The 11,563-nt window shown below is 47.8% G+C and overlaps 1 protein-coding gene across 1 annotated transcript in view; it reads right to left on the bottom strand.

The window, feature by feature from the left end:
* The window catches only part of SULT2B1 (sulfotransferase family 2B member 1), a 36,809-nt gene that overhangs the window by 9,774 nt on the left and 15,472 nt on the right, over positions 1–11,563 (bottom strand). The window contains exons 2-3 of the mRNA XM_061139745.1: positions 6,987–7,126; positions 41–249 (exon numbers count right to left, since the gene is read on the bottom strand). Coding sequence (XP_060995728.1) covers positions 41–249; positions 6,987–7,126 — 349 coding nt within the window. The remainder of the gene's footprint in view (positions 1–40; positions 250–6,986; positions 7,127–11,563) is intronic.

Here is an 11,563-nt window from a genome sequence, read left to right as displayed (position 1 = left end):
CCCGACCCCCCGACACACACACCCCTCCCTCCTCCTGTACCTTGGCCTTGGAGTTGAAGAAGGCCTTGGCGAAGAGCTGGATGGGGAGGTGGGAGCTCATGAGGCGGGGGCTGGGCTGGTTGGGGAGGCTGAAGGCACCTATGATGGCTTCACACCAGGGCGACCGCTTCCAGATGGGCACTGAGTGGACCCAGGAGGGGTCCCCGTCCTTTAGGATTAAGCTCAGGATCTCAATCATCCAGTTGGTCCCTGTCGGGAAAAACTGGGCAAGTTAATCAGAGGTAGGGCTTCCCTGGTGGCTCAGACGGTAGAGAATCTACCTGCAATGCAGGAGACCCAGGTTCAATCCCTGGGTTGAGAAGATCTCCTGGGGGAGGAAATGGCAACCCACTCCAGTATTCTTGCCTGTAGAATTCCATGGACAGAGGAGTCTGGCGGGCTAGAGTCCAGGGGGTCGCAAAGTGTCGGACACGACTGAGCGACTAACACTTTCACTTCCCCCCTGCTGGCTGGATGCAGAGATGCCAGTGGAAACTGGGGCTCCTGGGGATGGCAGAGCCATAAAGCAGAAGAAGCGAGGATGCCAGAAGCTGCATGGATAACCCCCTCTTCCCTCCATCCATCCCACACTGGTTGTGTGGGTCACTGGTTGTGCAGGAGGCAAATGCCCCCACCCCCACCTCCACCCCCAGGGTGGATTCATTCCCTATGGACCAAAACTCCAAGAAGAGAATAGCAGGACAGTTAAGGGAGGATGCTGGGTCCTGTCTAGACCACATAGTTTTCATTCTTGAAATCAGAAGACCTGCCCAGCCACACTTGCGCAGAAAGGATCCTTGGAGTTCAAAGGGGAATGATGCCAAGAGATGTTCTACCCAGACCCCTTCCGGTAAAATTCATCTTGGCTAAGAGTTGCGTGTGGACACATGGGAAGATCCTGAGATATACCAAATACAGACTGTGAACCAGGCAAATAAAAATGATTGGCCAAAGGAAACCAGCAAGATGCCCCATAAAAGTAATTCAAACTGCCACAAAGGTGCAACTCAGTAACTCTCCCCCTGAGTCAGCCCACGTACCTTTTCCTCTTAATAAATAACTTGATTTGCATCATGACTGTCCTTTTGGTGGAAATTCTTTTCTGCAAAGCCAGAGGACCAGGACCCTTGTCATTGCCCACTGGTCTAGTGGCTGGGATCTGGTGCTCTCACCGCCTCGGCCCAGCCACTCTCTGGCTGGGAACCCAAGCCCGGCTCCAAGCCGTTGCAGGCTGAGGCCACCTGAGATCAGTTAGAATTTACAGGGATGAGAAATAAATTTCTTCTCTTTTTTTTTTTCCTTGCCTCACCGCATGGCTTGTGGGATCTTTGTTCCCTGACCAGGCATTGAGACCAGGGCCCGGGCAATGAAGGCATAGAATCCTAACCACTGGGCTGTCAGGGAATTCCCGAGAAATAAATTTCTACTGGGACAGCTTCATGAGATTCTGAAGCACTCCATTAATACACAGAGGAAGCTGGAACTGAATTCAGGTGGCTGGACTGAAAATCTCCGCACTTTTCACCGCCCCTTCTTGGGAATAAGCCCTTGATTTCTTTGGTGGTGGTTTAGTCACTTAGTCGTGTCGGACTCTTGGAACACCATGGACTGTAGCCTGCCAGGCTCCTCTGAACATGGGATTTCCCAGGTAAGAATACTGGAGTGGGTTGCCATTTCCTTCTTCAGGGGATCATCCTGATGCAGGGATTGAACCCAGGTCTCCTGCATTGCAGGCGGATTCTTAACCAACTTAGCCATAGCTCCACAAACATGACGCAGCAGGAAGAGGATCTCATTCATGACCCGGTTCACAAGTCTGGGTTCCATCAGACTGCCGGCAGGTCACATGAGAAATAACAATAATATGAACGGTCACTTGGCCTTAGTATTACATTGTCCTGGATTCTAACAGTACCCTGTGCGGGTTCCCAGGGTATTCTCTCAGCTCCGAACCCATTCCTGGTTTCCTGTGTCTGGATGTTGGAGCTGGAGAGTATGCTCAGATCTCGTTGGCCACCTGCCGCAATGTGACGCTTGGTCAATAGAGGGCGCTGGAGGAACCCTGCAGAAGGATGTGGTTTCTCTTCCTGCTTCTCCTGAGCTTCTTCCAGAAGGCTTTTTTTTTTTTTTTTTTTTAAATATTTATTTATTCAGTTGAGCTGGGTCTTCCTTGTGGTGTAAGGGCTTCTCACTGAGATGGCTTCTCTTGTTGCAGAGCAGGGGCTCTAGGCACGTGGGCTTCAGTAGTTGTGGCCCACAGGCTTAGTTGCTCCCTGGCAGGTGTGATCTTCCTGGACCAGGGATCGAACCCGTGTCCCCTGCATTGGCAGGCGGATTCCTAACCACTGTACTACCAGGGAAGTCCCCCAGATGGCTCTTGTGATGGACAGAGGCCAGCAGCGCAATGCGCAGAAAGATGCAGCAGTGTGTATAAAGTTTACACTGTGTATAAACACACAAGATCGGAAACCAGGAAATGCGAATCAATAAGGAACTAGTTAAACAAGTTAAACAAGGATTCTTGTACATCCAATGTTATCGAACTGTAAAAACAATCCAACTGTTAAAAACAAGAACTTCCCCAGGAAGCTCTTTGCTTACGGTTCTAAGATGGGAGGATGTCAAAATACAGGGAAAAAGAAGGCAAAACCACAAAAAAAAAAAATGAAGCAGAATGATGTGTATCATTTGTTAACTTTTGTGGGGAAAAAGTAACAAAAAATGTACATTTTTGCTTGCACATAAAATTCTGAAAAGATACACAGGGACTGTTGGTGACTTGGGAGGAGAGAAATCTTCTGTACCTCTTTAATTTTGAACTATGAGCACATGACTTTCTGAGAGAAATTAAGATATTTTAAGCTTTAAAAAATATCTAGAATAACTAGACATCATATACAAACAAAGAACCTTGATCCATACCTCATACTATATGTAAAAATTATCTTAAAATGAATTTTAGACTTTAGTGTAAACTCTAAAACTGTAAAACTTCTAGAAGACAAAAAAGCCATCTTTATGACCTTGGTTTAGGAAAAGTCTCCTTAGCTATGACCTCAAAAGTCTGATCCATTAAAGAACAAATCGACAATGGGAGCTCATCAAAATTTAAACTTTTGCTCTGAGAAGACACTGAAGAGAAAATGAAAAGACAAGCCACAGACTCAGAGAAAATGCCTGCAAAAAGCATATCTGATAAAGGATGTATACTCAGATTACATAAAGAGCTCTCAAAACTCAATAGTTAGAAAAGCAACCAATTAAAAAGAGTAAAAAAAAAAAAAAATCTGAGCAGACACATTGCTGAAAAAGGTATATAACGGTGGACTTCCTGGATGGTCCAGTGGTTAAGAACCCACATGCCAATGCAGGGGACACAAGTTCGATCCCTGGTCTGGGAAGGTCCCACGTGCCTCAGAGCCGCTAAGCCCGCTCACCACTATTACTCAGCCCTGGTTCCACGAGTAATGAAGCCTGCGTGCTCTAGGGCCACGAGCCAAAGTTTCTCAGCTTGTATGCCACGCCTATTGAAGCCTGAGCACCCTAGAACCCACACGCCACAACTACTGAGCTCAAGTGCCGCAGCTACCGAAGCCCACGCACCTGGAGCCTGTGCTCTGCAACAAGAGGAGCCACTGCAATGAGAAGCCCGAGCCCCACAGCGAAAAGTAGCCTTCACTTGCTGCAACTAGAGAAAGCCTGCACAAAAAGCGAGGAAGACCAGTGCTGTCAAAAAAAAAAAAAAAAGATATATGGTGGCTTGTAAGCCTCTGGAAAAATGCTCAGCTTCATTAGCCAGCAGAGACATGCAAATACAAGCCACAGTGAAATACTAGAGCACATCTGTTAGAATGATTTTGCAGGGGCTTTCCTGATGGTCCAGAGGTTAAGACTCCTGCTTCCACTGCAGGTAGCATGGGATCTACCTGGTTGGGGAACTAGGATCCCACATTCCCTGTGGTGTGACCAAAAAAATTTAAAAAAGAAAAAAAAAGTATGGCTTTAAAAAAGACCCTGACAATACCAAGTGTTGACAAGGAAGCAGAGCATCTGGAGCCCACCGATCTTGCGGGTGAGAATGCAAGAGGATAAACCAAGTTACCCAAAAGTACAAGATGGTTTCCACTTTGGAACCAGGTTGGCAGTTTCTCAAGGTAAGCATATGTACTTCCATAAACTCAACAATTCCACCACTAAGTATTTACCCAAGATAAGTGGAGAAGTATTTCCATGCAGAGACCTGTATGAAATGGATTATGGCAGTTGTATTCGTCATACTCAAGCCAACCTGGAAACAACCCAAGTGTCCTTCAGCGGATGAATGTATAAAACCACCATGGTCTGTCCATTTTCTGGAGTACTCCCCAGCAATAAAAAATACAAAAACTGGATGAATCTAAAATGCATTACTGGGGGGAGGTGTAGGAAGGAGAGGGTGGGACAAACAGAGAGAGTAGCATGGAAACATATGCACTAACATACGTAAAACAGAGAGCCAGTGGGATTTGCTGTCTGATTCAGGGAACTCAACCCGGGGCTCTGTGACCACCTAGAGGGGTGGGATGGGGTGGGAGGTGGGAGAGAGACTCAGGAGGGACGGGACATACACATGCCTATGTCTGATCCATGTTGATGTATGGCAGAAGCCAACACAATATTGTAATTATCCTTCCATTAAAAATAAATTAAGAAAAAAATAAAATACATTACTCAGTGAAAGACGTCAGTCTCAAAAGTTGCATAGAGTATGACTCCATGTATGTGACATTTGGGGAAAGGCAAAACTATAGGGGCAGCAAACGGATGACTGGTTGCTGAGGAATGGGGTGAGGAAAGAGCTGACCACAAAAGGGTGTGAAGGGATTTTTGAGGGCAGCGAAAGCACCGAGTCCTAACCACTCAGGGCGCCAGGAAAGTCCCTGAACTAGTCTACATCTCAATTGTAGTGTTTCCTGTGATTGTCTATCAAAATTCATAGAACTCCAAGAGAAATGAAAACACGTCCATAGACAGATTTGTATATCAGTGTTCCTACAAGCGTTATTAAGAGTCAAAGAGTGAAAACAACCCAACTGACTATATCAACTGATAAATGAATGAGCAGAACATAGTATACCCAATAGTGTACTCCTTCAGAAAAGAATCCACCAGCAGTGCAGAAGACTCGGGTTCGATCCCTGGGTTGGGAAGATGGCTAGGGAAGGAAATGGCAATGCATTCCAGCATCCTTGCCTGGAGAACCCCATGGACAGGGAAACCTGGCGGGCTACAGTCCATAGTGTTGCTAAGAGTCAACTAAAGTGACTGAGCATGCAGGCAGCACACTCATATCACAAAATATTATTCTGCTACAAAAAGGAATGAAGCACTGACAACGATGTGTGTCAGCCTCAGAAACATGCTGGAACTTCCCTGGTGACTCAGCGGTAAAGAGTCTGCCAATGCAGGAGACGTAGTTTCGATGCCTAGTCCGGGAAGATCCCACGTGCTTTAGCAACTAAGCCCAAAGTGCATCATAACTACTGAGCCTGGGCACTAGAGCCTGCAAACCACAACTCCTGAGCCCATGTGCCGCAGCGATGGAAGCCTGTGAAACCCAGAACCCCGGCTCCACAGCAAGAGAGGCCACCGTAATGAGAAGCCCAGGCACTGCAACAGGAGAAAGCCCATGCACCCATGAAGACTCAGCATAGCCAAAAATAAATAATAAATAAATAAAATTATTTTTAAAAAGTAGGCTAAAAGCCAGACACAAAAGACCAGCTATTGTACTATTCTATTTACACGAAATGTCCAGAATGGGCAAAATCATAGAGTAAGAAAGCAGAATAACGGTGCCTAAGCCTTGGGGGTGAGGGTGTGGGGCTTGGGAGGTGATGGCTAATGGGTACAGGGTTTCTTGTTGAAAGTGAAGTGAATGTGTGAATCCCTCAGTCATGTCTGACTCTTTGCAACCCCATGGACTGTGGCCCGCTAGGCCCTGCTGCCCATGAAATTCTCCAGGCAAGAATACTGGAGTGGGTAGCCATTCTCTTCTTCAGGGGATCTTCCTGACCCAGTGATTGAACTCCGGTCTCCTGCATCACAGGCGGATTCTTGACTATCTGAGCCACCAGGGAAGCCCTGTAAGTAATGGAAATGTTCTAAAACTGACTACAGTGATGGTTTGCACAACTCTGTGAATGTACTGCAACCATAGAAGTGTGTACACTTTCCAACGGGTGAATTTGGAAGTATACAAAGTGTATGGTACGTGAATTATTCTTTTAAGCGTTACCCAAAAAATCCTCATAGAACTCTATGTTGAAAAGGGTGAATATAATTTTGAAATTCTTCAAAAATATTTTGAAAAAAAAAAAATCTTTGTTCAGAGCTGTGTCTCTGCACATGGCAGACAATTCATTTCAGTAACCAAATGGAGAAAATGAAGATCTTTCCTTCCTCCCTCTCTTCCTCCCTTTCCTTTCACAAATATGTATTGAAGGCGTTTCAGACACCGTTTTATTTTTTATTTTTTCAGACACCGTTTTAAAACAACACAGTCATGATCAAGACAAACCAAAATATCAACCCTCGTGGAGCCAGGTTCTAGTGAGGAAGACGGTGACTAAATCAACCATTGAAAATATACTACAGCGTCTGGCAGGGAAAAAAGTATGAGGAGAGTTCAAGGATGGAGAAGCTGTTTTAGCCAGGAAGGTCTCTAAGAGCCCGCCTAGGGGCCGGGAGGGAGCGAGGCGCCCAGGAATCCGGGGAAGGGTGCCCCCTGGCGGAGGGACCGGCCATTGCAAAGCCTTGGCTCTGAACAGACCAAACGGGTCCCCGACCCCACCGCCCCTCCCGCCTTCTTCTCCCCGTTGTCCTCGGTGTGACCCTCTCACCCTCGGCCCCACACTCACCCAGCACTCTCCCTAGTGCCCCCCGTCCCGGCCCGGCCCGGCAGGTACCTGACTTGGGGTAGGTGACGATGAAGATGTCATCGTCCTGTACTTCGGCGTTCTCTACCATGCTGATGCTCTCAGGTGAGTAGAGGCCCACGGGGAAGAGGATGCCTTTGTACCTGAAGTATTCGCCTGACAAATTCTGGCTGTAGGAAGGTAGGGGAGACAGCGTGAGGGCTGGAGACGAGGCAAGGACAGAGGTCACCCTGGGAGAGCCGGCCTTTTTTAATTTAATTTTTTATTTTTTTGGCCGTGCCGCGTCATGCAGGATCTCAGTTTCTCGACCAGCGATAGAACCCACGCCTCCCAGCGGAAGCACGAAGTCTTAACCACTGGACCGCCAGGGAAGACCCAAGGGACCTGCGTTGGAGCGTCCTTCGAGGTCCCAGGAGTCTGCCCAGGGGTCCAGCTTTACAGCGGAAGCTTCCAGAACGGATGGCGACAGAAAGTGGAGGGGTGATCTTGGGCAGAGGACAGAGGGCGACCAAGGACATGGGCGAGGGACACCCCGTTCATTAGCAGGACTTTCTCTGCACCTCGTTTCCTCATCTGCAAAGTAAGGCTGATTTACTAACACCTGGTAAGAATTCTGGGCTTCCCTGATGGCTCAGAGGGTAAAGAATCTGCCTGCAAAGCAGGAGACCTGGGTTTGATCACTGAGTCAGGAAGATGCCCTGAAGAAAAGGGCAACCCACCCCAGTATTCTTGCCTGGAGAATTCCATGAACAGAGGAAGTTTGCGGGCTACAGTCCATGGGATCCCAAAGAGTCAGACACAACTGAGTGACTAACATGCTCACTTCACTTCATAACATTCATATGAAATGACAGTGGTTAGTATCCCCATTTTCTGGATGAAGACATCGAGGCCCAGAGAGGTCAAGTGACTTGCCCAAAGACACAGCTGGCGACACACACAGCGCTTCACCTCTGCAAAGTGGGGCTGAGAGCGTTCCTTACATATAGTCTTCCTCCCAACCCTCAAGGAAGATGCTCAGTCACCACCTCCATTTTATAAACACAGGCCAGAGGAGTCAGGTGCCCTGCCCATTCCTGCGTGGCCACTGAGACACAGAGCCGACCTGAGAAACCCATATGCGGAGTCAGCCAGGAAGCGGGAACAGTCTTAAACTTCAAGCCCCTGGCTGAAGCCACTGTCCCCAAAACGCTGCAGTGTGTTCACACAGCCATACGTAGACATACAATTTCCAAAAGTGAGACTCTTTGAGAGCCGTCTGTTTAATTCCGTGACTCTTTGCTATGGCAGCCTCCCCTGGTGTCTCCTGTCTGTGGTGTGGGAGAGGGATAGGTAACTGGGGGACCCGACTAAGGTGAAACTGAGCTGGGGAGAGATTTCACTGGACTTCTGTGGGATATTTACAAGGTTGGCTGGCACGTCTGTGTATGGTTAATGGGGATGGTGAGCTGGTTGGGTGCAGGAATTGCTTCTGGGAGCGCTGGTTGGGCATAAAGACAAGAAGGCTAGGGACATGGAAGTCGGATCACGATATCACATGTCCAAGGGAGCTTGGCATCAGAAGTATGGAGTAGGGGAGGAGACTCAGGTTTTTGTTTTTAACTTTTTGGTATGGGCTTCCCTGATGGCTCAGACAGTAAAGAATCTGCCTGCAATGCAGGAGACCTCGGTTTGATCCTTAGGTTGGGAAGAGCCCCTGGAGAAGAGGATGGCAACCTGTTCTTGACAGGAGAATTCCATGGACAGAGGAGCCTGGTGGGCTACAGTTCATGGGGTCACAAAGGTTCAGACACGACTCAGCAACCAACACTTTCATTTTCTTCACGAGGCATGTGGGATCTTAGTTTCCTGACCAGGCATGGAACCTGCACCTCTTTGCAGTGGAAGCATGGGATTTTAACCACTGGACTGCCAGGCAAGTCCCTAAAATAATGGCTTTTAATAAAAAAGAGGTGAGGTGGGTATTGGACCCAGTGAGGTTGAAACCCCAGCTGACTTACACAGGCCTTTTCTGTTAGTTCTTCCTCATCTGCCCAGTTGACAGATGAGAAAACTGAGGCCCATTGAAGGCTGCAACTTGCCCAGGGATCTCCCAGTGGCCTTCCTGAAGGCCTCCACCAGCTTCCAAGATTTGAGGGATGGGGAATTTCTCCAGGGCTTGGAATCAGGCTCAGGCTTGCAAGAGAAAGACAAAAGCTAGAGTATTGTTTCCTCAACGTGGGATCCCAGGAGGGTTCTGGGGAGCCAAGGTAAAGCTTGGCCCAGCCAGCCAGGGGTGCCAAAGGGCAGGGTCCCAAGGGGCAGGGAGCTCAGAGGAGGCTATGGAGGAATTTGGCAGGTGGGCTATGGTCTACTTGCCAAGGCCCCTTTTGTCCCTGGTGAGGGGACTGGGAATGAAGGGCTGGTTACCTTAGAGGGGTGGTGGCAGGGGCTTTGCAAGCCCTGCTTCTTAGTATCCAAAGTGGGACAAGTGTGAATAAGTGTGTGGTTCTGAGGGACTTCCCTGGTGGTCCAGTGGCTAAGACTCCAAGTTTACAATGCTGGGGGCCTGGTTTCAATCCCCGGTCAGGGAACTAGATCCCATATGCCTTACTCAACTAAAGAGTTCTCAAGTCACAACTATAGATTCCACATGCTACAACGAAGATCAAAGATCCTTCATACCACAGCTAAGACCCGATGCAGCCAAAATAAAGTAATATTTAAGAACAAATATTTTTTTAAAGTGTGGTTCTGAAGCTGGGCGTCTCAGGTTCAGAGTCGAGCTTTGGCACTCTCTAGCCGAGGTAAGGCCCAGTGCTTAATCTCTCTGTGCCTTGGTTTCCTCAACTGTAAAATGGGGATAGAAGAAGTCACATGGTGTCTTGGTTAACAGCATAAACCCTGGAGCCAGAATCCATGAGTTTGAATTCTTCCTCCCTCCAGCTGTGTGGCTATGGGTAACTTACTTGACCTCTCTCCGATTCAGTTCTTTCATCCATAAAATGGGGATAATAAGTAAACATCACCTCATAGGATGGTTGTGAGCATGTAAAAAGTGCTTAGAACTGAGCCTGGCTTAGGAGTATGAATTTTATAAATGTTTCTTAATTTTTAGTGGGAGGATTTAATGCACCACTTGACTTGCAGTCGACTCAAGATAGAATTTGACTCTTCCGCATTCAATAAATCTGGACTAAAATTATTGTTGTTATTATACCCAGTAATAGAGGCAACACCAGAAGTTGTGTGAGCCCAGAGGAGAGGTTACTTGGCACAACCTTTGGCACACAGTAGGCCCTCAGCACGTTGTAATTAACTTTATTGTTCAGTGATGTCAGAGGTTGAGCACAGGGGTAGGAATTAGTGATGTCACTAGTTGTCAGGCAGATTTAACCCAGTAGGTGGGACTGTGAGGTCATCAGTCACTAGGCAGATTAGCTGCTAAGTGCCTGGATCTTGGCTCCCGTGGGTCCCCTGTGTTCTCTCTGGGCCCTGGGCAGCAGATCTCACCTCTCTGAGCCTCAGTTTCCTCGTCTGACACGTGAAGATAACAGTAATCTCAACCTCAGGGTTTTAATCCTACCTAAAGATTAAAAGGGATAATATATGTTAAGTCCCTGACTCCTGACTGATGCTCAAGACACTGAAGCTCCCTTTAGCGTTCAGTTCTATTTTAGACTTTGATCTCACCAACAGCTCCGTAAAGAAGAAATGTCCTCCCCCAGCTTATGGAAGAGGAAAATGGAGTTGTCAACGAGGAAAAGATCCTGTGCCCTTCAGGAGTCCCTGAAATAGTCACTGAATGCATACATGCATAAATATGAGGGTGTCCCACCATCCCCTGGGCTTCCCTTGTGGCTCAGCTGGTAAAGAATCCACATGCAATGCGGGAGACCTGGGTTCAATCCCTGGGTTGGGAAGATCCCTGGAGAAGGGAAAGCCTACCCACTCCAGTATTCTGGCCTGGAGAATTCCATGGGCTGTATAGTCCATGGGGTCATAAAGAATCAGACACGACTGAGCGACTTTCACTCAAACCATCCCCTTCAGCACAATCTTCAAATTGGGGGACTAAGTCCCACCCCAGGAAGCCAGGGAGGAATCCACAGTGCTAATACATTGTTGGTGCCTAACCAGTATTTGACTGACTGAATGAATGAATGTGTGAATGAATGCAGATGAATGAATGTATGAAGGAATGAATATGTGATGAATACACGAGTGAATGAATGAATGCGTGAACGTGTGAGTGAATGAAGGGGGTCACCTGGAAAAAAAGTTAAGGAAAGTTAAAGAGCAATTGTTACATCCGTTCATGTCCCTCCAGGGTTCTCGTTCCCCAGCATTTTTAGATTCCCCCGGGGAGACGTCAGAAACTCCCAAAGCCCGGCCTCATTCCAGGTTAACAGTGTCCAAACCTCACCGTTGCGCCCTTTGAGCCCAGAACAACCAGCTACTCAATAAATGAGCATCAATATTCAATAAACAATCGAGGCGTGATGGGGGCGAGCTGGGACCTTCCCGTATGTCACGAGGCTACAGGTGAGAAAATGGAGGTTGAGGGAGAGGGAACCATGTGACCAAGGCCACTTAGCAAGCACCAAACAGAGCTGAGATGTGACCTT

The sequence above is a fragment of the Dama dama genome, chromosome 4 (genome assembly GCF_033118175.1).
Source record: "Dama dama isolate Ldn47 chromosome 4, ASM3311817v1, whole genome shotgun sequence".
NCBI classification, from domain to species: Eukaryota; Metazoa; Chordata; class Mammalia; order Artiodactyla; family Cervidae; genus Dama; species Dama dama.
This window is presented reverse-complemented; position numbering and strand designations above follow the sequence as displayed.